We start from the raw sequence: 27,442 nt of genomic DNA, 5'->3' as shown, positions 1-27,442 counted from the left end.
TGTTATTCTCTTGCAAATGCAAAATAGACTATCAGATATTTGAAAGTTTGGAAATGCCTAGAGGGAGCTCAAGTGTTCCGAAACTGTATTTATATGTTCATATGTGAAGTCCTTCATGTAGAATAAAGATAATTAATAGCATTAAGACGTTAACCCTCTAATGCGTGAATTATTTAATCATTAATGAAAATATCTTAATGTAACTTCCTTTGTACAATTTTATAGTATTATTGTGCAACAACATTGTCACCATTGGGTGAAATACACCTTTTGGATCCAGAATGTCACTAAATCTTACTTACCCAAGACCACCAAAGACTTGTGGTATTTAATGAGATATTTTAAATATGCTTTGTGAAAATGCTTTTTGCACAACCTGTTGCATGCTAATTGCAGTGTGTAGTAATCTAGAAACGGTCATGCAAAGAATAATCTTCGATAAGTAAAAATGTCAACTATTCTAAAAAATAAAATTGTGAGAGAAACAAAATGAGGGGAGAGGGGAAAACATGAGTTAGTCACTAAAATCCACAGCTAGTTTATTTTACTAAAGCTGATGATGGAGTAGGAGTTGTGGAACCGCAAATGGACCGGACACATGAGCAGATAAAAACACAGCGTCATCATCTCCACAGATTTTAGGTTAGTTTGATTATTAACTTGATAGATCTATAGTGCTTTTTGTGTTTGAACAAACTCTATAGGCCTATATTCACTTATGTGTTGAGAAATTCATTTTGTGCGTCATGATGTAGTAGGCCTAAGCTTTTAATTTAAACGCATTAAGCATTGTGGATTAAAAACTAATTTAACTGTTACGGGACATTTAGCAGTGGGGCAAAATTCATTTTGCCCCACTGCTAATGCCGAAACGCACTTGCTCGTACAGCGCCTGACTAAACTAAGAGTTATTTTTCGCGCCTTGTGTTTAAACGTTCGAATACACATAGTTATGTGTCAAATGCCTGTCTCCTCATCAACACAGTCATTTGTGTCTTAAATGAACGTTAATAGTTAAAGTTAAGCATGTGCACTAGTTGGCTATTATGAGATCCTGGCATTATATGATGAGATTTTAAAGGGATATAGTTCACCCAAAAATTTAAATTATTATAGGATCAGTTTACACACAATACAAATACACAATACAAATAATATAATTTACTCCGTTTCAAGTTGTTCTGAACCTGTATGAATTTCTTTGTTCTCCTCAACTCCTCAAAGAATATATTTTGAAGAATATTCGTAACCACCAGGTTAAGTTTCTGGTCCCTGTTGACTCCAATAGTGTTTTTTCTCTCCATACTATGGAAGTCATGGGGGCACAGAAACTGTTTTGTGACCATATAGTTCCAAATATAGTATACGTTTGCATTCAACAGCAGAAGGAAACTCATACAGGTTTAGAACAACAACATAACTTTAATTTTTGGGTGAACTATTTCTCTAAAGCAGCCTAATATAGCTGCTGTTGCCATTTGTGTCAATAATGTAAATTAAACATTAGAAAGAAAATCACTCACTGTCCTTAACCGAATCACTTTTGTAAAATAATGTATACTGAATTTATACAGTGCAGACTATTCGGTCTATTTATTTTATACAATATATGGTAATATTTCTTATTCAGTGCTTTAAGTGTTTGTAGGTCAATTTCTTTGTTCTATTGTAATTCATGACTGTTTACTTGTCTTCAGTAAGTGTTTTTTACGTAGTCTAGTTTTTTTTTTATTTTGTGATATTGGAATTGGTAACAAGAATTATGAAATTGCAATGCATCAAAAATGTTGATTGGATAAAAATCCTATTTTAAGCTATATATATATATATATTATTATTATATTATATATATCATTATTGTGATGGGGGGCCCTGCAGTAAGTCATAGCCTCGGGGCCCAGTGGGGTCTTAAAGCGGCCCTGACTGTGATGATGGTTGTAAATTTATAATGCATGGAAAATCACTGGCTGTTAAGTTTACTTTCAAAAATGATATATTATGTGGTGATTTGAACCCCAAACCCCACACACTTGTTCATCATTCATTACTTCTCTTTCTTTTGTGTGTGTGTGTGTAGTGCAAGCCTGAGTACAAAGTCAAGGGATATAGTTCACCCAAAAATTTAAATTATTATAGGATCAGTTTACACACAATACAAATACACAATACAAATAATATAATTTACTCCGTTTCAAGTTGTTCTGAACCTGTATGAATTTCTTTGTTCTCCTCAACTCCTCAAAGAATATATTTTGAAGAATATTCGTAACCACCAGGTTAAGTTTCTGGTCCCTGTTGACTCCAATAGTGTTTTTTCTCTCCATACTATGGAAGTCATGGGGGCACAGAAACTGTTTTGTGACCATATAGTTCCAAATATAGTATACGTTTGCATTCAACAGCAGAAGGAAACTCATACAGGTTTAGAACAACAACATAACTTTAATTTTTGGGTGAACTATTTCTCTAAAGCAGCCTAATATAGCTGCTGTTGCCATTTGTGTCAATAATGTAAATTAAACATTAGAAAGAAAATCACTCACTGTCCTTAACCGAATCACTTTTGTAAAATAATGTATACTGAATTTATACAGTGCAGACTATTCGGTCTATTTATTTTATACAATATATGGTAATATTTCTTATTCAGTGCTTTAAGTGTTTGTAGGTCAATTTCTTTGTTCTATTGTAATTCATGACTGTTTACTTGTCTTCAGTAAGTGTTTTTTACGTAGTCTAGTTTTTTTTTTATTTTGTGATATTGGAATTGGTAACAAGAATTATGAAATTGCAATGCATCAAAAATGTTGATTGGATAAAAATCCTATTTTAAGCTATATATATATATATTATTATTATATTATATATATCATTATTGTGATGGGGGGCCCTGCAGTAAGTCATAGCCTCGGGGCCCAGTGGGGTCTTAAAGCGGCCCTGACTGTGATGATGGTTGTAAATTTATAATGCATGGAAAATCACTGGCTGTTAAGTTTACTTTCAAAAATGATATATTATGTGGTGATTTGAACCCCAAACCCCACACACTTGTTCATCATTCATTACTTCTCTTTCTTTTGTGTGTGTGTGTGTAGTGCAAGCCTGAGTACAAAGTCCCTGGTCTGTATGTCATCGACTCCATTGTACGGCAATCTCGTCACCAGTTTGGGCAAGAGAAAGATGTTTTCGCCCCACGCTTTAGTAAGAACATCATTACAACTTTCCAAAACCTCTACCGCTGCCCAGCTGATGACAAGGTGCGTTTGTTTCTCATGCCCCTGTAATCAAATGGTAAAGGTCTTGTCTAGACACTTTTTCCTTTTGCTTATTTTCCATTTTCAATGTTGCCTTGCAGAGTAAGATTGTCCGAGTACTAAATCTATGGCAGAAAAACAGTGTCTTTAAGAGTGACATCATCCAGCCTCTACTGGATATGGCTGCAGGGCTCCCACCCCCCAGCGTTACGCCCGTGTCTGCCAGCAGTGCCGTACCCGTCAACAGCACTACTCCTGGTAAGTCATTCACTCATAATGCATCCTCTGTCAAACAATACACTGTTGTGGCAACATGTTTTATATTAAGAGAAAGCAATTACACCAACCAAAGTCAATATGCAGGGCCAAATTATGACCTATAATGCCCCTCTTCACCACTCATTTTGACCCGTTTTACAGATGCAAGTTAGAACAGCTTGAGCTGCTACCGGTGACAAACAATAACAGTATACTCAAAGATTTTTGCTGTTTTCTTAAATTACTTTGTTTAAATGTATTGAAGCAACACAGTTTCACTTGAACATGTAAAATTTGTACAGTGGAAGTTAACTTAATCATTTTGTGTTCGGGACTACATGAATCATTTTTGTTGACATAACTAACTGGGCGGTGGGTCTGTAGTTCCCAGCATGCTTTGCATGGGACTGCATTAGGAGAGTCAATTTATAAGTGTTATTTGATGTGCTTTTTAGTAAAGAGAAAGACTTGTTAGTGTTTAATGTTCAGTGATGTTGGAGATTTAGAAGAGTTTCGGTTACATGAAGGCCATGATGTTTATTGCTTCACTCAAAGAGCAATGCCAATGCCAGTACTGAGACAAGTCACTCATCCTGTGCATCATTGTACATAATAATAATAATAATAAACAAAATTGTCTTTAGCATATTGCATGTGCTATTGCAACTATGTATGACACAGAAGCTTAAATTTATTAAGTTGATTCAGCAATGCATTATTTGTTTAAATTGTTTTATTCTTGTTGCATGGAAAATAATTTCCTTATTAATTAATTTAAGTTCATTCATCTTTTTTCTTTTTTGTGTGTACAGTGAAATTATCAACTAACTACGGCCAGATGTCAAAAAACAAAAAAAAAACATTGTGCCTTTAGCATACTCAGAGCTGCATTCCTCATTGCGTGGGAAATTCAACGTAACATAGGTTAATGTGTCAAATGTGCCAATCAAAATGTGACTTTGTGAAATAGACTAACTTAAATAGTCTTGTTCCATTTCGTAATTAAAATCCCTTTTCATCTTGACTGAGGGGCAGGATAGTCTGGGTGATCCCTGGCTGTACGCTTGTGTGTGTGTGTGTGTGTGTGTGTGTGTACAGAATATTTATTTTTCAGTATGTCAACACCTTAATCGGTCACACAAATTTGCCCTGTTGCTCTGATCGAAAATTCTAATTGAACTCTTAGCATCTTCTAGTTTATGCTGACACCTTGAGGGAAAAATTGAGTATGACAATGTGTTTAAAAGTCTGTCATATCCATTTCCACAAATATTTTTAAACACTAAAACATTCTTAAATCTGTGCTCCTGCTCCCTAAAGGAACTCCGGCAACTCCAGCCACCCCAGCCAACATAGTGCAGAGTCTCCCAGACTGGGCGTCTCAGATCTCCAACACAGACACAGTGGCTGCGGTCGCCCAGATCTTACAGAGTCCCCAAGGCCAGCAGGTTAGATTCCTCCACTACTGAAAACACTGTGTTCTCTGCACAGCTCATATCTGACTGGTGGGTATGTGTGTGTTTCTAGTTGCAGCAGCTGGTTCAGAGCTTGCAGATGCAGCAGCAGAAACCTCAGCCCTCTCTGCTGCAGGCGCTGGATGCAGGATTGGTGGTGCAGCTGCAGGCTCTGACTGCACAGCTCACTGCAGCCGCAGCAGCCAACACGCTCAACCCGCTGGAACAGAGAGTTTCCTCCTTTAACAAGGTGAGAGAACTTTTTGGAGCACTGCTGGAATAGTTTAATCCTTGGTTTAATCCTTGCATAACACCATTATTTTTCTGTTGTTTTGTAGAAGCTGTTGGGTCAGTTCGATTTTAGGAATGAGTCGGAGCACAGTGAGGATTCTAAGAAAGATGCTACACCATCTCAGTTGTATGTTCTTTTTATGCTAGGTTCAAGAAAAGCTGTTCCCCGTTTTGTTATTTTTAAGGCATGTTCTTACTGTTCCTCTCAGACCTGTGGTGCCAGAGTCCATCAACAGCTCAATATTTCATCAGCTGGCCGAGCATCTTCAGCAGCAAAACCTCGAGCAGTTTCAGAAACAGCTGATGGAGCACCAGCATCATCAACAGAAGGTACATAGAAATTGTTTAAAAAATTTTTTGTTTGTTTGTTTCTTTGCATAATGTATTAGAACTCTCATGTCTTTCTCGTACCTTGGTATTTATTAATGCACCGTATTTTTGACAGTCTATGACCATGGAGGGCCAGGATGCCATCTTTGGTCTTGAAAATTCTGCCCCTCCTGGCCAGAGCAGCGCCCCACCACAGCTCCCAGAACAAGAAGCAAAAATGGATGACTCCATTGATAACCAGCAACAGGTATGATCAGAGATCAAACTTTAGTTTGGAGGAGAAGCCTATGTAGAAGTTATGTATTGGCAATAGTTTGAAGGTGGTGTGTCACTAGCTGACTTGCAGAAATCGCCACCTTCTGTTGGATGTCTGTAATACTCAATAGCCGCTTTTCCACTGTTGGGCCAGTGAGACCCAGGGCTAACAACGAGCCAGGCGGGGCCAATAGCCTCGGACCTCAAGCCGCGAGGCCAAAATCAAGCTGCGTTTCCACTGTCGGACCAGGGCTACTCTAAAACCTGCCCTTAACACGCAATTATTTACAATAAAAAATAGTAATTTATTAATTATATATTTATCATATGATAATTGATGATTATTTCACATAAAAGAGAACACACATGCATGTTCAGTTGCTACTGCTCCATTTATTTGTGATGACAGGAATGCACAAAGCAACTCCATTAGGACATTTAAGTCCGATATATTAACACGATATAAAAATATTGATAAAATCTCATACGTTTACATCAAATCTCTTTAGAAAGAATGAGCATTTATATTTATTTTCCACAATGCATGTAATCTAAGGAGGTTTAAGCGCTGTCTACCGTGTCACTGTTATCCTTTCAGCCATGATGACAGTTATGAGTTACACAGAAAATATGAAATTTATGACATGCAGATGCAAATGTCCAGTATCAACAAAAACGCAGAGAAGAGACAGAACAAATATGACAGCAAATAAATACATGATTATAATCATGATTTATCTAAATTATTCATGCTGTCTCTTGTATTTTCATGAGCGTAATGTGTATTTATAATGCCGATGGTTAGCATACGTAGTAGTGATGCACGGATGGCGGTTTTATCCTCGGGTGCTGTGTATCGGGTGGGTCAGGTAATAAAAAAATGCATTCGGATTATTTGCGGGTGGGTCGCGGGTGGATAAAATAAATCATTAATGATGCAAGTATTAACTACATTTTCTAAATTATGAGCGTGTTTTAAATAGGCTACAGAAATTTAATAAACTGTAAATTCACATTAAAAGTTATTCAACAAAACATTTAGTCAAGAGCAGTAAGGGATTTTCTCTGTCTTTTGTTGTTTGATTAACATTAATAAAAGACAGCACAGCTTTATTAGACTGCTGTCACAAGACCTATTTCACGGATCCAATACTGATACCCATGCGTTTTATTTTGCAACTGTTTACATTAACTTAAGACAAAACCGACAGTACTTTCTCAATTTGGTACTCGCAGTACGTGCTTTGGATGTGACTGTGAGCGCACGCGCCTCTGGAGAGCGAGAGTACCGAATGACTTAAAAATATGTGAAAATAATACATTTTTGTGACGATGCAACAATGACCGATTAGGCAATTGACAATTCTGTCAACTGTCCCGAAACGCGAGCTAAAGTCTTCTATCGCAGAGTGCAGCAGCTCTAGATGCGTCGATGTGAAGTGAAAGTCAAAGAGAGAAGACGCGGTACAGCTGAATCACCTACGCTGTTTTCATCTGATGGTTTGTGTGGATTTATTTACTCATCTAACCTACCCGCACCCGATATTGAATAAAGGTTTTGCAGTAATTTCCCTCATTTTAAAGTCGAAAGCTGTGGGAATGAGTAATGCGATGTATGCGCAATCCCGCAACGAAATTCAGGATCTGATTAAACATAATTCTATTATACAGAGACTTGTGAAATAGATTTTCATGACTTTTCAAAAACTTTGAGTTTATTTATTTTTACAAAACTTTCTAGGCCTGGAAATTGCTGTTCAATTACTTTTCCAGGTTTTTCATGACCGTACGAGCCCTAATGTGATGATCGGGTGCGGTTATCTAAATCAGACAAAAATACAGGTGCGGGTGGATAATTTATTTGAAGCTGCGGATTCATGTGACGTTTTATCTCATCCGCGCATCACTAATACGTAGCCTTTAGTATTGTGTATAATAAATTTCTGCCTCATACGGTGATCCGAATTTCCATCAGGTCGCAATCGTACGTTATTTCAGATACCCGGTGGTGTCTGTAGTGAGTTTTGCCATTAAAATTGTTTTTAATGTTAGCTGGTAGCTTAATTTAAAACATTGGAAGTGAGCAGCGCTGCTGATTGTCTCCTAACTCTGATAAACTCCGCCTTTGTTCATGACCACTCCTCTAGCCCCAGTTGACCCCGCTTTGGCCCAAGGTATTTGGCGGGCCAAAAATCCCTGGCCGTTGGCACAGAGGAAGCCCTGTCGAGGCATGATCAAACCCCGGAAGTGACAGTGGAAACGCCACTGGCCCTGGCACGCTCACTTTTGGCCCAACAGTGGAAACACGGCTCATGATTAATAACTGAAGCTGAGTGACAAGCGGATAGTTGAAACACCAGGTTCACTTGTGTATTTTGCAGGACATGGATATTGATGAGGGACAGGATACTGTAGATGAGGAGCTCTTTGAGGCTGAGGAGAAGAAAACCAGCAGCACCCGTTCAAGGACACACTCGAGATCTCGGTCCAGGTTGGTGTAGTAATGTCACCAAATGGTTCTTGTCTTATTTAAATTTTTCATCCGCAGGTAAAGAGCCTCTTTATCTTCCCAGGTCACCTAAGAGAAGGAGGTCAAGGTCTCGCTCAGGGTCTCGGAAGCGCAAACACAGGAAGCGATCACGGTCTCGCTCAAGGGACAGAAAGAGGAAGTCCTCACGTTCTTATTCCAGTGAGCGACGAGCGCGGGAAAGAGAAAAGGAACGGCAGAAAAAAGGGCTTCCTCTAATCCGCTCAAGGGTTCTAAGTGGTAAGATAATAGAGGTCCACTTTTGCGTTCTGCATTTATAAGGGTCATATTTAAGAAATTACTGCTTTGCAATAGTCACATCTGTCATGTTTTAGTTTACATGACACATTTTCATGCTAATAAGTTGACATATAAATGTAAACTTTAAAGAAAGGTTTTATGAAATGTAATTATGTTCTATGGATGAGACAGTTAAGGTTTGTATCAATTCACAGGGCTCCAGACTGCACATAAAACGGTTGCATTTGTGACCAAAAATATTAATTTGTGAGTGATATTTTTGCTGAAATCGCCACTGGCGACTATATAAATTGACGTTATGACTTTAAAATTAGCATGTAATGCCTTTTTTCCTGCTTGTTATGCAATCACATCTTTTGTTTTGTTGACGTAATAAACTGAGACGATGTTTCAGTGGAAAAACAGTCCTCAACTCTGCCGAACACCAGCGTTGACGGCACACCTGCTAAAAGCAGGCTCCAGTTGTGGGAGCATCGATCGAAAATGACGGAGACATGTGAAGTAAAAGTGCAGAAAAGCAGTGTCTATTTCGTGCACAACTTGAACAAACTACAACAGGTGAAGCTGTCAGCTGTGTGGGCATTAACGATAACAATTCTCGTTTAGAATTGATTCTAATATGGCAGCTTCTTGGCAAGATCTTTAGTCTATTTGCTGTGTTCTGTTAATGCGTGACCTTCATATTATTTGTAGCGCACTTACAGTCAAATAATCGCAACAAGATTTGTGCTGTTAAATAAAGTATCAGCTTTAAAATTCTGCAAAAATCATAAAGAAATTCAAACAATAAATACCGTTTTGGTGCTCTTTAATGTGGCATGAGCGATCGCTTTAGCGCCTCTACTATAGTATTATAGGACACTGAATGAGCGATTACATGAGATATTTCAGTAAGTTGTTCTGTGTTTCAAACTGCGGGAAACGTGTTGTAAACAATGCCACGTAACAATCGTTTACCTCAGAATAACAGTTTGGCGTCCATAAGCCCATTAGTCAGCTAGAAAAAAATAACTATAAAGAGGAGCATTTTGCTAAATATATGTGCTATATTGCATATTTTTACTTAAACCTGTTGTCTGCATGATAAGAAAGAATGTAAGGTGCTAAAGATAAAATTCAGCACCTCATATATAACTGCTTGAAGAAAAATGGACTGGATATGTGCAAAACATATGACAACATTTATAGCATGCATTGAGGAGGAGCCCAAACAGCAGGTCTTCTTGGGTCCTAAAATCTGTACCCGACCCGAATCACTTCTTACCTGAACCCAACGTGCATTATTTTTTATTACATTTTTTTTTAAACCCGACCTGAGACTGACCCGATGAAATTAGACCTGAGCCCGTCCCGACTGCATTTATTTTCGAACCCGACTGGACCCGAACATAAACGGCATTGACGTGTGCACAGCCTGCAGCCCCACAGTCGGTAAAGAAAAATCCCGGTGTCCTGCTGACTAATTTGGCTGCTTCTCCATTACTTTGATTTATTTAAAATGTATTTAATTTATTACTACTCTGCATTATGGCCTGCCTGATGGATACAAGTTATTTCTGAGTTCAGCTTTCAATTGTCACCAGTGGATTAGAAAAATAAATGTGATGGCTCGATAAAAATTTAATCGATAGCCTAATAAATCATGGATTCACGTTGTCTGCTCTGCAATGCTATTTACCTCATCTCTGGCGAAGGGATTCTGCACACAAAAGAAAAGCCCTGCATGAACGTGCACCATAATGAAGCAAGTGGCTTTTCCTAATGGATCTCATATCTATAAGATGGATTTCTGTGTGCGAGGTTACAAACGTATGTTTCTTTTTCTACATGCGTTTCTCAAAAATGCACTTTACACCAACACTCAAGTACGTTAAATGCAACTAATACCGAACCCGGCCCGTGTCCGAGGCACTCGTTGAAGTTTTGCTCCTGCTCTGGTCTCGAGTCAGACCTCGGGTTTTCGGATCTAAGTGGACCCATGAAGTCCTCTAGCCCAAACTACACTACACTCAAAGGCCAAGTGATGCTGACATAGTTATTGTCCATGATATTAGCACAGATTCTGTGTAATAATTCTTTGTGACTATATATAGTTCTCAAGTTGGAAAAGACGTTTAGTTCCCACTTTAAATGAAGCTTAGTTCCCAGGACATCTTCAAGATGGATTAAAATGCTGATGCTGTAAAAGGAGGGGGTTACATAAACACATGACAATATGACTGAAATGTTAAATTGTGTAAAAAAAAAAAAATTTTAAACGCGTTTATTCCGTAGAACGTAAATTTTTTTGTCCGGAGCTCTGATTCATGTTCATATGAGTGGGAAAATCACAAATCTCCATATTTACTGACTGACTATTGCTTTGGTCTGTGAGCTTAAAGAGATCAGTGAGAAAATGTCAGTTGACAGAACTGTTACTTGCACTTTTCTTCTTCACAACTGTAATAGAAGTTAATTTCCCTTTATATTTATTTATACATGCGCACACACACACAAACACACACCACATATAAAGGATAAAGTAGCATGTCAGTTACCTCTTTCTTTCTGCCTCTTTCAGTTTGCAGCACTACTCTATGGGTCGGCCAAGTGGACAAGAAGGCCACCCAACAAGATCTTACTAACCTCTTCGAAGAGTTTGGCCAGATTGAATCTATCAATGTGAGTTGAGTTTCTGAAAACTTGAGTGCTCTTTAAATTAGTTAACTTTTTAATTAGATCAGTTATGCCATCTAGCCAAGAGGCATTTTTGGAGTCTCCAGATATTTTTGGCAGAAGTTTAATTGGGTATACCCTAAAGCGGGAAGTGTTTTAGGACAGCTCAGTAGGTCTGCAGGTGTTGCTTTTTTTTTTTTTTTTTTTTAATAAGGAGTTGGGGAATCTAGAAACTAAAGCTTTTACTGCACAAGTCTGAATGTAATGTTTTTTTTCTCTCTAGATGATTCCTCCCAGAGGCTGTGCTTACATCTGTATGGTTCATCGTCAGGATGCATACCGCGCCCTTCAGAAACTGAGCACTGGCTCCTACAAAATCGGTTCAAAGGTCATCAAAGTATGTGTGAAGAATGTTCACTGACTTAAAAATTATAGAACATCAAAAAAAAAATGGGGGGAGGGGAATATGTCTTAAATTTTGCGCTGCTTGCAGATTGCTTGGGCCCTCAATAAAGGGGTGAAACAGGAGTATAAGCAGTTCTGGGATGTGGACCTTGGGGTGACTTATATCCCATGGGAGAAGGTCAAACTGGATGACCTGGATGACTTTGCAGAAGGAGGCATGATTGACCAAGAGACTGTCAACAATGGTGAGAAGATTTTGTTTGTTTAGAAGCTGAAAGTTTGATATGTATTGTTTGACTTACATATTTGATCTTCTACACAGCACTTTTCCCATTCTTAACATTACTGTTTTTTATGATGCAGAATGGGAATCCCAGAGAAATACTGAGACTGCCAAAGAGACTCCAAATCAGGCTGTTACAGCTGAAACCAGTACAGCAAGCAGCACACCAAGTGAGGCCTTTACCCAGCCTGTCACTATGATGCCCATGCAGGTATGATGTTAACACTTAATTCAGGCTTTAGAATACCGTGACAAATGGAGCAAAAGACATTTAGGTTTCTTACCCTTGTATGTGATTGAATTACTAGATCACGGTACGGTGGCCGAGAGGTGCAGAACAAATCACAATTCTGAAAACAAAATAACAAATTACAAATGCAAATGCAAGTCTACAAAACAAAATAACAATTCAGAAAGCACAACAACAATTCAGAAAACATTATAACTAGTCAGAAAACACTATGACAAATTCGAAAACAAAATAAGTCAGAAAACACAATGACAAATCCGAAAATAAATTAACAAGTCAGAAAACACAACGACAATTCAGACAAACCGGAAAAGGTAGGTATAGTTTGAGACGGCGCCATTGGTTTGGGATTACTCACCGCTGACTGGACGAGACATCTGTCAATCAACGTGTACAGGAAAAAAGAGCCGAAGAACAGCAGAGTCGTGGTAGAAAGTTCGGAGATGGTATTAAAGTAGCTCAGTTTAAATGTATTGTATGAATTGCCCTTACTATGGAATAAAAAAATACGGGGTGTCTAGTAACTGTCTAACTATTGTCTAGTTAAAAGTGGTTGTAACACATCAGCTCCCTGTAAATTGAATCCATTGCTAATACGAGATTTGAAAAGGGAGGAAAAAAAAGTTTGGCAAAAGGCGGGATCGAACCCGGGTCGATCGCGTCAAAAAGCCAAAGTCAAGCGCTTAACCATTTGCGCCACTGGAGTTGATGGATTACAGCCACTTTTAACTAAATGTAAATAGACACCCCGTATTTTTTTATTCCATAGTAAGGGCAATTCATACAATACATTTAAACTGAGCTACTTTAATACCATCTCCGAACTTTCTACCACGACTCTGCTGTTCTTCGGCTGGTTTTTCCTGTATACGTTGATTGACAGATGTCTCGTCCAGTCAGCGGTGAGTAATCCCAAACCAATGGCGCTGTCCCAAACTATACCTACCTTTTCCGGTTTGTCTGAATTGTCGTTGTGTTTTCTGACTTGTTATTTTGTTTTTGAATTTGTCATTGTGTTTTCTGACTTGTTATAATGTTTTCTGAATTGTTGTTGTGTTTTCTGAATTGTTATTTAGTTTTTTAGACTTGAATTTGCGTTTGTAATTTGTTATTTTGTTTTCAGAATTGTGATTTGTTTAGCACTTCTCGGCCACCATATCACGGAGATGTGTTGTTTAGCCATTGAAAGACCTATGATAGTAACTGAAGGTTGTTGGTTCAAGTCCCACATGACGTGATTCATGAGATACTACCATTGCATCCTTAAGCAAGGAACTTATTTTGACTTTGGTCCATAGCATGAGGGCAGCTGAATTAATATTGAATTACTGTTTACTTAACCATGGGTGGCTTTTTTGGTTTAGATTCCAGTGGCACAGACAGTCCCTGCTGTTGGCCTCGTGCCTCCGTCCTTCCCTGTCACCATGACAATGCCCCCACCAGGCTTTGGTCCCCCACCACCATTTCTAAGGGCAGGGTTCAATGCCTCACAGCCTCCTCCAGGTACATGGTTCCAACCTGAACATTTAACAATTAAGCTTTAAACTGAATGATGGATTTAAAAAAAACAAAAAACATAAACATCAATCCTTAAATTTCTCTTTTACAGGTTTCATGGCTACGCCAGGAGTAGGACCATCAGCGCTTGGAACCAGTCTTGCTTCAGCTCAGACCTGTATGTTAACCAGCCTCTGAAATAAGTTATTCTTATTTTGCGTAATGTTGCTTGTCAAAGCACTGTCTTTAAAGGTCCAATTTTCAAGCTCCTAAATGAGCCCTTTACCACTCGATCTCCTTTATAGCTCTAGTGCAGCCTTCGCTGCCAACCATTCAAGAGAACAGCAAGGATTCTCTGTTTGGAGCCATGATTCCTCCCACCAGTACTATTCCTGGGAGTTTTATTCCATCAGCAATGCCCGGGGCAGGAGTCTTTAACCCTGTGGGAGCACAGCATCAGCAGAGCAGCGCTGACAAAATGCCTCAGTCGGCTGAAATGATGGAGACAGCTTCTGAGATAACACTGCAGGGTAAATGGGTTTATAAGTACATTTTACATCCTCAATACAAGTCATGTACAGCTAGCAAACCATATGTGGTTATTTTTTCTGTCAAACACAAAAGGAGAATTTGATGACTTTTGTAGCAATTCAGTGACTTGTTCATATGACTTGTGGTGCTATATTCTAAGTCTGGCATTGATGCATCTGCGTGCTAATCTAAACGTGGTTAACGGTGATATTTTAGAGATTTGGTGGAGAGGAAGATTACCATTGAGCACATTTACATTCACACCAATATGAAACATTTTGTGTTTATCTTTGTACTCTGGGTAATTTTTTTATTTTTTTTGTTGTCAGGAATGCAAAATGCAGTGCGCAGTGGAATGGGTCTGCTAGGTTTGCACCCTTCTGCATCTCTAACACATCCTCTCTCTGGCCAGAGGATGGCAGGGCTGCTTCCCCTGGAACTGCGACCCAACCTGCTCCAGGGACCTGGGGGCCGCTTCCCCCTGCTCATGCAGCCAGGTCTTGCACATCAGACCAACAATGTCCTGGATGCTTCACTTCAAGCCCGTGTTCGGGTTCCATTCTCTCAAATGGAGCAGTTCAACCGTGCTGAAGGCACTTTCGCAAGGGCACCTAACCCCTCATCTGCTGGAGCTGACAGTCTGGCCAAGGCCGATAATGAGACACCACCCAGGTCAGATGTAGGTGCCCAACAAGAAGGAGATCAGGACTATCGCTTTCCACCGCCAGAGAAGCAGAGCACAGGGTTGTTGAAGACCCCTCCTTTGGAGATGCGTACTGAACCTGTGCCTGTCAGACCACCTTTACTAGAACGACCTCCAAGAACAGTCATGCAAGCTGAAGGTCGAGAAGGTCGAAGAGAAAATATGTCAGGAGGTTTCAGGGCAGAAAGTCGCTGGGGACCACCCAGGGGTGACTTCGATGAGCGAGACATGAGGGGGATGTCTGCTGGACCTCCAAAGGGTTTTCAGGAGGAACGGTCCAACCCTAACTTTCAGAATCGTTTTGAGGGCCGCAGCGGAAGTTCATCAGGACCTGCTTGGAATCGTGGAACTGGGCCTTCTTTTAACGCAAACATGCACCAGGACTACGATGATCGTCGAAGACCTTGGGAAAGGCAGAAGGACCGAGATGACAGGGACATGGACTTCTGGGGCGAAATTAATGGCAATCGTCAACGTGAAAGGGAGAGGGACAGGAATCGGGACCGTGAACGCGGCAGAGAGCGGAATCGCGAGAGAGATCGAGAATGGGAGCGTGAAAGGGACAGAGAGAGGGAGCACGAGAAGGATAAAGAGCGGGAACGGAAATGCTGGACTCCCCTTTCTTCACAATCTCAGCCTCAACCGCTGCTTCCCAAGTCTCAACCACTGCTCCCTCTACCGACCCCCTTGGTTGCTCAGCCTGAAGTACAAGAAGAAGTGCAAATTAACTCACTGTCTCTACCGGTGCCCCAACACCAGCCTCATCCGGAACCACAGCCAACAGAACGAGAAGCTGAACCACAACCAGAGGTAATGCCAGAGCTACAGTCGCAGCCCAAGTCACTCAGCTCCGCTGAAGAGATGGCAAATAGTCAAGAGCAGGAGAAAGCCTCACGAATCAATGGAATGGAGACCGGATCAAAACCTCAATTAAACATTTTGGAACCTGCATCCCAGACCGCTACAGAGCCCTCTCGTAGCCCCTCTCCATCCCTTACCTCCACACCCACCTGCTTCCAGAATGAGCCCTTGAAAAGAGAGAAGACCCCAGAAATGTCTGTTTCCTCATCTGTGGATGCAGACACTGAACAGACTGGGCCAAAGGTGAACGCTGAGACTGAACCTGAGCTAGAGAAAACAGACACTGAGGAAACATAATCATCACTCAGTAGGTAAAGATCATTTTGTATAGTCATCTCTGTAATCGTTTTGAAAGCTCTCACAGGACTCACTCAGTTCGCTAGATTATAGCAGACATCTTAACGAATGATTCTTACCTCTCAAGCTTCAAATGTATATGCATTCTAGGCGGCTCACACTAGAGGATCTAAATGGTAGGTGGGATTTTAATATTTTATTTTCTTCCCTGTTTAAGTTTTTAATGCAGCCCCATTGTTTTAATTAGGTGTTTTTTTTCTCTCATGACACTTGCTTGCCAAAATATTGTGTAGCCTAATTGTAAATGCGGGAGGAAAAGAGGTTTGACCTTCCTATGGAAGAGTGTAAGGATTCTGGCTGTTTCCTTTGGATTGATTGAATTACTTGAAAACAGCACTGGCTTGTTTAGTCTTTTCTTTTCAAAACTGCAGCTGCAAAATTTGAAATGAATGCTTCTGTGGTGTCCAATGCTTCTCGTCTCTAAAGCAGAATATACGTACATCAGATACAGTGAGAACAGTACTGCGTTTTAGTTGCTTTGAAAAGGAACCTTTACAAAAAAAAATTTTACTACGATGTATTATCCCAATATTAAATGTCTGTGATTTTTCTGCATCAAACTTCCATGGAAATACAAGAGCTCAGAAAAGGCGATCAAAGGAAATATGAATGTTGGGTGCAATCTGTCTTAGTTTCAAATAAACATGCTCTGATTGTTAAAAATTCTTTAGGACTGTGTTTTGTGTCGAGAAGAGAAACCATCTGCACACAAACCATTAAAGGCATGAGCCAAGTGAAAATGGCCCAAGTGTCGTGGATGGGATGAAATGTTTTGTGAACTGATCTACACTTTGGGCAATCACCAGATGTTTGTCTATGTGCTGTTAGGTTTGCGTTTAGAACTCTCCTCCGACTCCCTTTTACACAACAGAGCAGCTATGAGTGCCACATTAAGTCTTGAATGCGTTGGAAATCTGTCATGCACACATCAGTTTTGATACAGCTCCACTTGTCTTACACTCACACACATCAAATATATCAAACATACACTGCTAGTGTTCAGTCACACAAAACAGTTTACTCAGACATAAATGCTGTCCTCTAAACTTAATAGAATGTTAACCACCTTTATTTTCACCAAAACTGAGTATTACAGTCTATTGCAGTCATTTATCTACAGGAATGGGGGAAAAGAAAAAATAGACAGCAAATTTATAAATTAGTATTTTTTTCATTGTGAATATATTGACTAATTTAAAGTATGCCTACTTCTAAAGTGTATTGCTCCAGTTTTTTGCATGTAGGCTTAATTTTATATAAAAAGTGGTGTCCAATTCACTAATTACTTGAATTTTAAGAATCACGTTAGATTCACACATCAGTGTCAATTACTCGCAGATTTGAGTTTAATTAAAAACTGACTTAATTGGGGAAAAAAAAGTTTCACCGTGTAAATTTAAAAAGAACAGATAACCATTACTCTTGAGTAGTTCCTGAGATATCCATTTATTTACTGACTGCTTGACATTGTCAGTGCAGTTCTGCAGTAGAAATTTGTTTTTGTTTTTTTTATAATAAAATAATGATTGCAATTATTGTTAAAGCATGTAGTCCGCACAAGCCCAGTTGTAAGCAAACATCTTTTTTGTTCTCAGTTTGGGAGTAACAGGAATGTAGGTGTCATGTTGGAATATGTACATTTTGTGCCAAGCAGCCAGAAATGCTTTAACAAAACGGTGGTAAATGGATGGCCCAAATGCAAATAACACCTCAAATAGGCCTACTTCATTATTTGAACCTTAAAGGGTTAGATGAAATAAATTCTGTAATCATTTACACCCCCAATATCATCTCAAACCTACAAGACTTGCATCAAGTAATATTTAGTTTTAATATTAGCTCATTATTTTTGTCTAAAAATCCATGCAACCATAATTCTCACTCTTCAAAAAGATGTCATAAAAGTAATGTCACTGGTTCTTGAGTGAGCATGGTTGCACTTCCTTTTACTATATTTGATGTGCTAAAAATATGTACACTGATCAGTGTTTATATGTGAATAAAAGCCCAAATTAAATCTTTCCATATAAATTGATCATGTCTCTTCAGAAGATTAAATCGCTCTATTCTTATGCTCTATATAACTTTTATGATGCTTTCTATTTTTCTGATGCGTGAAAACCCACTCTTTTCAGCTCTTTTAATTACCAAAATTTTCTCTTTTTTGTTCTCAGTTTGGGAGTAACAGGAATGTAGGTGTCATGTTGGAATATGTACATTTTGTGCCAAGCAGCCAGAAATGCTTTAACAAAACGGTGGTAAATGGATGGCCCAAATGCAAATAACACCTCAAATAGGCCTACTTCATTATTTGAACCTTAAAGGGTTAGATGAAATAAATTCTGTAATCATTTACACCCCCAATATCATCTCAAACCTACAAGACTTGCATCAAGTAATATTTAGTTTTAATATTAGCTCATTATTTTTGTCTAAAAATCCATGCAACCATAATTCTCACTCTTCAAAAAGATGTCATAAAAGTAATGTCACTGGTTCTTGAGTGAGCATGGTTGCACTTCCTTTTACTATATTTGATGTGCTAAAAATATGTACACTGATCAGTGTTTATATGTGAATAAAAGCCCAAATTAAATCTTTCCATATAAATTGATCATGTCTCTTCAGAAGATTAAATCGCTCTATTCTTATGCTCTATATAACTTTTATGATGCTTTCTATTTTTCTGATGCGTGAAAACCCACTCTTTTCAGCACCAAAATTTTATTTTTTGATAGAGCTACTAAAGTGCTCCAACCGCTGTGATTTATGAATACCCACAATTACTATACAATTTAGTAGCAGTATGTGAAAAGAGTAATATTTGTAATCATAAAAACAGTAGGCAAAAAGTACCTGGATGACCAACTACGACCATCTGAAATGTGTGTCCAGTAGATGCTTAACTATTCCATGAAGCCCATGAGAAACTGACACATGACAATGCCAATATTGCAGCTGGATTGCAGTCATACTACATGCATGCGTACTTCATAGAACATTTATAGAACAAAGTAAGTCCTGTTAAATCTAGTACCTGCTATGATCGTATATGATTTTGGATGCAGCGATAGTATTTAAGCCAATATCAATGACATCTCGTGATTTATGAGACCTTTGCCATGCAGTGCACTGCTAATTACCCTCATAATGCGCCTGGCCATGTATGTCAGCAACCAAACTGGCAGTTTGAAGGTGCTGCTTATCCAGCCACCTGCTCTTGGCATGATTTCTGGAGGGGGAAACACACTCTTATTAGCTCTAGAAAATAACTGACGCTAAAAGATGGTTAATCAGCAGAAACCTCTCTCTGACTTCATGGAGGTTTCATAGAAGGACTAAGGACAGATTTAAGATCTAAGGACAGACTTAAGGACATTACCACCCCATGACCTATTGATTAAAAACTACGGACCTAAGATAATTGCATGAACAATGAAAGATAATGATGGACGCACTGAGCTAAGTAACGCATGCAAAGCCTGACATATGAAATAATAGTCAGGAAAATCGTTTTTTTGTTTATTGAACCTTATGACAAAATCTAAAACATGTTGTTATATTTGATGCATCAGGCTTCTATGACTCAAATGAATGCATACGGGTTTTATGACTAAGCAAAAATATGCAATTGGTTTAGTTGCTGATATATGGCCAAAATACAAGAAATTCTTGCATGTAAATCAATGAATATGTATATTTGACTACTTGCATAAAATGTGTGTAAGTGTCGGTTGTCACGCCATATCTCCCAGTAATATGTCTTAGTAAGATGATATGTAAATGCTTAGTTTTGTGACCAAAGGTCTGTAGTTTTTATTGTGGGGGCAAAACATATAATGCAAGGCGATACAATGATGATTAAGAGATGTTCCTCAGATGCCCGATATATTTCATACTCCCATTTTAACATGATTTTTGGATAACCAAAACATTATTTATGGATAACTAAGTAACCCTAAGTTGCCTCAGGCCAGTAAGTGAAATATTACAACATAAAATGAATTAAATCGGTAAAGGTTTCGCAGCAAAAAGACACGTGCACCACAACCTGAAGTGACACATTTTTTTTAAATTGTACTAAGTCATTTAGCTGCTAAAAAAGTATGCACAATCAAGTAGATGACACATGGCATTTAGTTGATTGTGTACAACAGGTTTTTCAGCAAGGTTGTTTTAGAGGCTCAAGAAATTTGCTTATCAAATATGATATGGTAGGCTTTACAGGGATAAGCCAGGCTTTACTGATCCCTACATATATCCTCAGGCAGTTTTAGAGAATGGTATAAAATAAGCTCTGGACTGGAGGCAGAGCATGTGAGGAGTGTGAAGCATGCGTTCCCAGCAGTTCTGTAACCTCTTCAGCTCTCAGCAGGGGCCTCCGCTCAAGCTGGTCTTTAAGGACCAAAGCTCACTTCTGTTTAATTAACAGTGCTTTTATGTGCTAGGGCTTCAAACGTGTACCTTTGCTTATGCTATCTTACAATATCTCACTTAAAACATACAGACATCAGCAGCGCTCAAAGTGAACATGTTTGTAATGGTAGCATTCTTCCCATTTTAAAAACAAAATAGTTGGTCTGTGTTCTTTTATTGTAGGAGTCCATTTACTCTCTGCATGACATCCTGCAAAGCTGCATCAAAATGTTTGAGGAGAGATCCTTCATTAGATCTGTCTCCGCTTATTAGTTTTTCTCAGTTGTTTCAACCTGATCTCATGAAAGTGCGTGTAAATAGTACGCCAAATAAAAACGAAAACTCGTGGTATTGATACGCAAAAATGGACTTTGTCGTGTATATGCTATGTGATGGGTAGGTTTAGGGTTGTGGGGTAGATGCGTATCATATGTACGCGAAAACTGCGTATTATATGCACGCCAAACACATGCGTACCATATGAACGCCAAAGTAAATTTTTGCGTATCAATACCACGAATTTTCGTTTTTATTTGGCGTACTATGTATACGCATTTTCATGAGACCGGGCTGGTTGTTCACATACTAAAACAATTATCTAAAAGATACTCACTTTCCAAAACTATAAACAGTTCTCACAAATCCCAAGTCTATTTTTTAATAATTCTAAAACACTAAACACCATGTATAAAGCACTAGCATTCAATGTCATCATAACATTTATTCCGTGTTGAACCCTGATGAAGCGAAATAGTCGTCAACAGCCTGAAAAATGAATAAGCCCACAGAAGAATTCACTGCTTTCGGTCAAGACAGTGCTAAAAGTGCTCAAAATAGACTTTAAAAGTCTTTCATTTTTCCCTTCCACAAGTTAGAGAGATAAATCACCCAAAAAATAAAGTTCTGTCATTTACACACCCTCAAGCTGCTGTTTGGTTACTCGCATTTTTCAAAATTTCTTGTGTTCAGCAGATTTGGAACAACTGAGGGTGAGTAAACGATGACAGAGTTTTCATTTTTGGGTCAACAGTCTCTTTAAGGCCTTCAAGTCTAAAATCAGAGCTGTCGTTTTAAGTTCGTAGAAGTCATGACTTTAAATGTTGCATGCAGTGCAAAAAAAATTATTTTCCACAGTATTATCTTGTTTTTCAGTACGAATATCTCAGCCTTAAATCAAGAAAATTAATATAGTTATGAATGTAGTTACAGATTAAGTCTTGTTTTCTGAGAAACTGAACCAAAAAAAAAAGTTTAATTAAGTTTATGCTTGAAACAAGAACAAATATCAGTCAGTAAGGTAAGGACATGTGTTTTCCCTTTGAATCACGTTGATTTTTCTGAGCTTTTTGGCAGATACAGTGTTTGATCTTGTTTTAATAATAATCTCTTTACACTGGAAAAACAAGACAAAAATACTGTGGAAGAACAGCACTTTTTGCAGTGTGATCTACAAGTTATTTCTATTATTCTCATTAAGCTTTTTGTTTTGTATAATGAATTAAAAACTGATGGAGGTCTGTTGAAAGTTGCATTTTCAAACTGTTGCTAATACAACTCATTTTCTGCCCTCTTACATTTACATTTAGAGAACATATTGACGTATTGTTCTCTTCAATTTGCCCCCTAAATTTTCTTGTTCTTAAAGCTTTAAATTGACCTTCATAAAAACAAATGCAGAAAATGTTTACAAGAGTACCAGAGAGATGAAGTCAATAAGGAAGAAGAGGACAGTGGAGGGCACATCAGAATCTGGGGATAAAGGCAATGGAGATTGCTTGTGAAAACATTATACGTGCGTCATATTAAGGTCTACCTTGTTTCTCCACCTGCCTGATCACAGTAATATTGCCTGTAATGTAGATGACATTTCATTCCTTATTAAAATATTTCACTTTCTTTATACAAACTTTGTATAATTTCTTGTATTACTGTAAATGGTTGAATATTTGTTCAATATTACAGTACACGATAGTTTTTTTTTAACATTGCCTACTCAAAAGTTTAAAACTTGCATGTTTAATTATGAATGATTCATCCATGCATTCTTTTTTTTTTATTAAATATTGCAAGGTCAAAATCATTATAAGTCATAACTTGCTCATCCTGTCATACATTATGAACAACAACTCTCTGCTGACGGATGTAAAGCCATGCTGCAGTCAAGGCAGTTTATCAGACATGCAACTCACTTTTCCTAACCCAGCCCAAGAATAAAATCCCATGAAGTCCTACACTGTTTTTGTTTCTTGTTCTGTAACTCAATTTATTGAGAAATATGTAAATACAGTAGTAAGGTCAATTGCAAATATCTGGATGCACATTGACTGTAACTTATAAAGATAGGTAGCTTCAGTTTTTTTTTTTTTATTGTTTCACATGTGAAATGTATAACAGCTGTTCGTTGTACAGTATATCTGCATCTGACAGTCCTGTGAGTCATTCTAATGCAGGGCTGTCCAAACTCGGTCCTGGAGGGCCGGTGTCCTGCAGAGTTTAGCTCCAACGTGCCTCAACTCACCTGACTGGAAGTTTCTATGCCTAGTAAGAGCTTGATTAGCTGCTTCAGGTGTGTTTGATTAGGGTTGGTGCTAAACTTTGTCGGACACCGGGCCTCCAGGACACTCACCTGACTGGAAGTTTCTATGCCTAGTAAGAGCTTGATTAGCTGCTTCAGGTGTGTTTGATTAGGGTTGGAGCTAAACTCTGCAGGACACGGCCCTCCAGGACCGAGTTTGGACAGCCCTTTTCTAATGCAAGGTTTAATGTAAATACTGCTTTTAAAACTTTTTTTTTCATTAAAGTCTGTAGTTTTGTATTTGTATTTGAAGTTAGAAAACATGTTATAGCTCAGGAAATATGTCGGTTAGGGCAACTTGCAGCTTTGAAAACCACAACCATGTGAGCCATTGACACTGCAGTGAGAGCGAGTTCAGACCTTGCTGTTAGTACTGTTGTTGGTGGTTCAAATCAATATATTTGCTCGTTGTTATCTGGATTTAATTTACTTTCGATATCTGACATAACAATAGTGGAGCTCAATCACTCCTCAAAGTAACTGATATTTTGTTAGCAGATGCAGAGCATAACCAGTAGAGGTCAGACTGACTCCTCTGCTTATAGACTTGGAGGTTTACTGAGGACAGTCCACTAGCACAGCAGTGCATGAAGACCAAACAGTAAAATCTAAAATTCCAAAAAGAATTACTACATTTTCAAAATATACACAGAAACTTCATCAACACCACACTTCAGCTGAATCAAAAGACATTCTTTGCTCATATAAATAAGTCTTAGCTTTTACTTAAAGACTTCACTTTAAAGTATGTGAAGGTGTACATAGTATTGTGACCAAACCAAACACAAGTTTGCAGAGTTCTCAAAATATACACAGAAACTTCATCAACACCACACTTCAGCTGAATCAAAAGACATTCTTTGCTCATATAAATAAGTCTTTAGCTTTTACTTAAAGACTTCACTTTAAAGTATGTGAAGGTGTACATAGTATTGTGACCAAACCAAACACAAGTTTGCAGAGTTATTCCTCTATAGAACCTCTCGAGGGTCTTTGTTTAAAACAGATGTACATGATTTCAGCTGTTTGTCATGTAGTGCTTGTTTGTAAAAAAAAATAAGCACGGTGTTGCATATACATGTGCATAATACAATTCAATGACAATTTACATAAGATATATTATACACACACAATTGCAAAATTCAATGATTTGATGCAAAATATTTATTTAAAATTCAACACAATCAACCAAATTATAACAAAAAAAAAGCTTCTCCATTAAGGAGACTGCCAGTTGATTTGTTATTGGTTGATTTTAATATATCTTTCTTACCATGCACAAGGTATGATCATAAAATAAGGACTATGTCTAAATAAACTGCTGTTCAAAAGTTTGGGATCAGTAAGATTTTTAATGTTTTAAAGAAGTCTCTTCTGTTCATCATGGCTGCATTTTTGACCAAAAATGCAAAAACAGTAATAGTGTAAAATATTATTTAAAATAATGCTTTTCTATTTTAATATTCACTAAAGTATAATTTATTTCTGTGATGCAAAGCTGAATTTTCATCAGCCATTACTCTTCAGTGTCACATGATCCTTCAGAAATCATTCTAAAATGCTGATTTATTATCAATGATGGAAATCGTGTGTGATGCTTAATATTGTTTTTGGAAAGTGATACTTTTTTTCAGGATTGTTTGATTAATCAAGTTAAAAAGAACAGCGTTTATTTAAAATAGAAATCTTTTCTAACAATATACATCTTTATTATCAATCTTTAAAAAATAAAAGCATTAATTTCTTTCAAAAAAAAGAAAAAAATTACTGAACCTCAAACTTTTGAACTGTAGTGTATATTGTTACAAAATATTTCTATTTTGAATAAATGCTGCTCTTTTTAACTTTTTATTCATCAAAGAATCCTAAAAAAAAAATAATCACCGGTTCCAAAAAATAAAAATAATCAGCATATTAGAATGATTTCTGAAGGATGATGTGACACTGAAGTAATGATACTGAAAATTCAGCTTTGATCACAGGAATTAATTATATTTTAAAGTATATTAAAATAGAAACCCATCATTTTAAATTGTAATATATTACAGTTTTTTTCTGTATTTCTGATCAAATAAATGTATTGAGCAAAAGAGACATTCAAAACACATTATAAATCTTACTGATCCCAAACTTTTGAACAGTATGTTTCCCCCTAGCATTTTGCGATTGCATCTTAACTTGCTCTAAAGAACTCAAATCAGATGTTGTGTTAGACTAAATGAATGACTTTTCCTCTCAGAGTTTCAAATCCGCAGCAATGACAAGTAAAGTCCAACATTTGGACACCAATGTTCTCGTGACTTTAAGTCTTCGTATAGCCTCCCCTGTGGTTACTCCAATCTGGCCCATCAGTTTATCTCTTCAGAATTCACTCACTTAGGGAGATTAATTATTCATGATCATGCTTATTAATGAGAGCCAGCATCTGTGCTCCCATGTGACCTCCTCCACACACTGCTGGCCAAACAAGCAGTCAGATTAGAGATTGCAGCTTGAGCTTCAGCATCATTTAACTAGTCCCTGGATATGAATTCATCAAAGCAAGAAATAAGAAAATTAACCCTTTTCTGGTTTGATCCTCTTGTGTCCTGGGACCGGATTTTTAGAGCCCTCTTTGTACTAAAATCTGTGACTTGGCATATTGACATTTGAGTGACAGGGAGGGTAAGTGAGCTCTCTAAATCGTTAATTCAATTTATATTTATTTTGATAAGTGAAATATTTGCTTCTAATAATGCCTGATAAAACACAATTATCAGTGCAATTGTTGAGAAAAGAGACAGGAAGTTTCTGCGATTTTTAACCCACAATAATCAGAAAAACGTCCTACAAAATCCTGTTGAGAGTGTTTTCGTTTTTTAAACACAGGATGCAAAAAAAAATCACATTTGATGCATCAGGCTTTTATGACTTTTATGGGAACATGGAGCTCATATTCAAGGAGGAAAATGCAAAATTCTGGAGGTTGTTGAGAAAAGAGACAGGAAGTTTCTGCGATTTTTAACCCACAATAATCAGAAAAACGTCCTACAAAATCCTGTTGAGAGTGTTTTCGTTTTTTAAACACAGGATGCAAAAAAAAATCACATTTGATGCATCAGGCTTTTATGACTTTTATGACTTTTATGGGAACATGGAGCTCATATTCAAGGAGGAAAATGCAAAATTCTGGAGTTGTTAGGACACATGCAGCATATTTTGAATATTACTTATTTGTTTGCATCAAATAATTCGTATAATTATTTATGTTTTTTATACCCTAATTGGGCAAAGTTTCCTGGGAGATACAATTCATAAAATCCAAAATATATAAAATATTTCTAAAAAAAAATTAATTTTGTTTTACTTAAGTCCAGATGATATAAAAAGTGACATGAAATGATTTTTTGCTGATCATTTTCCACTCTTGCATGTTTTAATGGTTAATAAGAGCCTTGCTGCAACTAGGTTAACCGGGTTACAATCTATTTTAAATACATAAGGAAGTTATTTAATCTTCCTTTTATATGTTTGTCTTCAGGGAATCGCTAATGTGAATCTTAAGCATTTTGTTTGTAATCCAATTTGTATTGAAATGATTCTTAAAGGATATAGTTCACTTTAACATTTAATTATTGCAGGTTTGCGTCATATTCTGAGTTGCATTATTTTTATTCATTTTGAGGAATACTGAATCTGTTTTGTTTTTGTTTTTTGTGTGTGAGTGAGATTAATTAATGCATATTCATTTTAGAACTACAGTAACATCTGGGGACAGGAGAGCTGTCAATCAATAAATTGGGGAAAAAAAGTAACTTGCGTTACTTATTTGAAAAAGTAATATTTTCTTGTAAATTAAAAAGTAATGCGTTACTTTACTAGTTACTTGAAAAAGTAATCTGATTACGTAACTCGCGTTACTTGTAATGCGTTACCCCTAACACTGGTCATGACCTTTAAATGGATGCAAGTGCTGACTGCATCCTGACCTGGAACTCCCAGATGGGTTGATAAGAGGTTGTTTATTACACCTGTGCGACTGTCCTCACTTTCGCTGTTTATTGCAGAAACAATCGACAACTATGGCAACTTTATCTTGTTTTCATATATTGGCAAAGATTAAACTTCAATCGCTCAATACATTTTTAATCTGCAACTTAATTGTATGCATGACAAGAAATTTCCTCATAAACCATTCTGTGGTGATAAACTGAAGCTGTTACCATGTGAGAGTGAATCAACAGATATATATATATATATATATATATATATATATATATATATATATATATGGGAGCAC

At 37.5% G+C, this 27,442-nt stretch overlaps 1 protein-coding gene across 1 annotated transcript in view; it reads left to right on the top strand.

Annotated features, from left to right (window-relative positions):
• LOC107572866 (protein SCAF8-like) overlaps window positions 1-16,835 on the top strand; it is a 61,933-nt gene extending 45,098 nt beyond the window's left edge. The window contains exons 6-20 of the mRNA XM_016259291.1: window positions 4,833-4,960; window positions 5,040-5,216; window positions 5,305-5,384; window positions 5,467-5,587; window positions 5,703-5,834; window positions 8,224-8,333; window positions 8,416-8,609; window positions 11,191-11,291; window positions 11,569-11,682; window positions 11,779-11,935; window positions 12,054-12,184; window positions 13,588-13,726; window positions 13,833-13,898; window positions 14,026-14,250; window positions 14,581-16,835. Of these exons, the coding sequence (XP_016114777.1) occupies window positions 4,833-4,960; window positions 5,040-5,216; window positions 5,305-5,384; window positions 5,467-5,587; window positions 5,703-5,834; window positions 8,224-8,333; window positions 8,416-8,609; window positions 11,191-11,291; window positions 11,569-11,682; window positions 11,779-11,935; window positions 12,054-12,184; window positions 13,588-13,726; window positions 13,833-13,898; window positions 14,026-14,250; window positions 14,581-16,112 (3,407 nt within the window). The 3' untranslated portion in view covers window positions 16,113-16,835. The remainder of the gene's footprint in view (window positions 1-4,832; window positions 4,961-5,039; window positions 5,217-5,304; window positions 5,385-5,466; window positions 5,588-5,702; window positions 5,835-8,223; window positions 8,334-8,415; window positions 8,610-11,190; window positions 11,292-11,568; window positions 11,683-11,778; window positions 11,936-12,053; window positions 12,185-13,587; window positions 13,727-13,832; window positions 13,899-14,025; window positions 14,251-14,580) is intronic.
• The last annotated feature ends 10,607 nt before the right edge of the window (window positions 16,836-27,442 follow it).

The sequence above is a fragment of the Sinocyclocheilus grahami genome, unplaced genomic scaffold, assembly GCF_001515645.1.
Source record: "Sinocyclocheilus grahami isolate Dianchi unplaced genomic scaffold, SAMN03320097.WGS_v1.1 scaffold1825.1, whole genome shotgun sequence".
NCBI lineage: Eukaryota > Metazoa > Chordata > Actinopteri > Cypriniformes > Cyprinidae > Sinocyclocheilus > Sinocyclocheilus grahami.
Note: the sequence above shows the minus strand (reverse complement) of the source record. Positions and strands in the feature narration are given on the sequence as shown.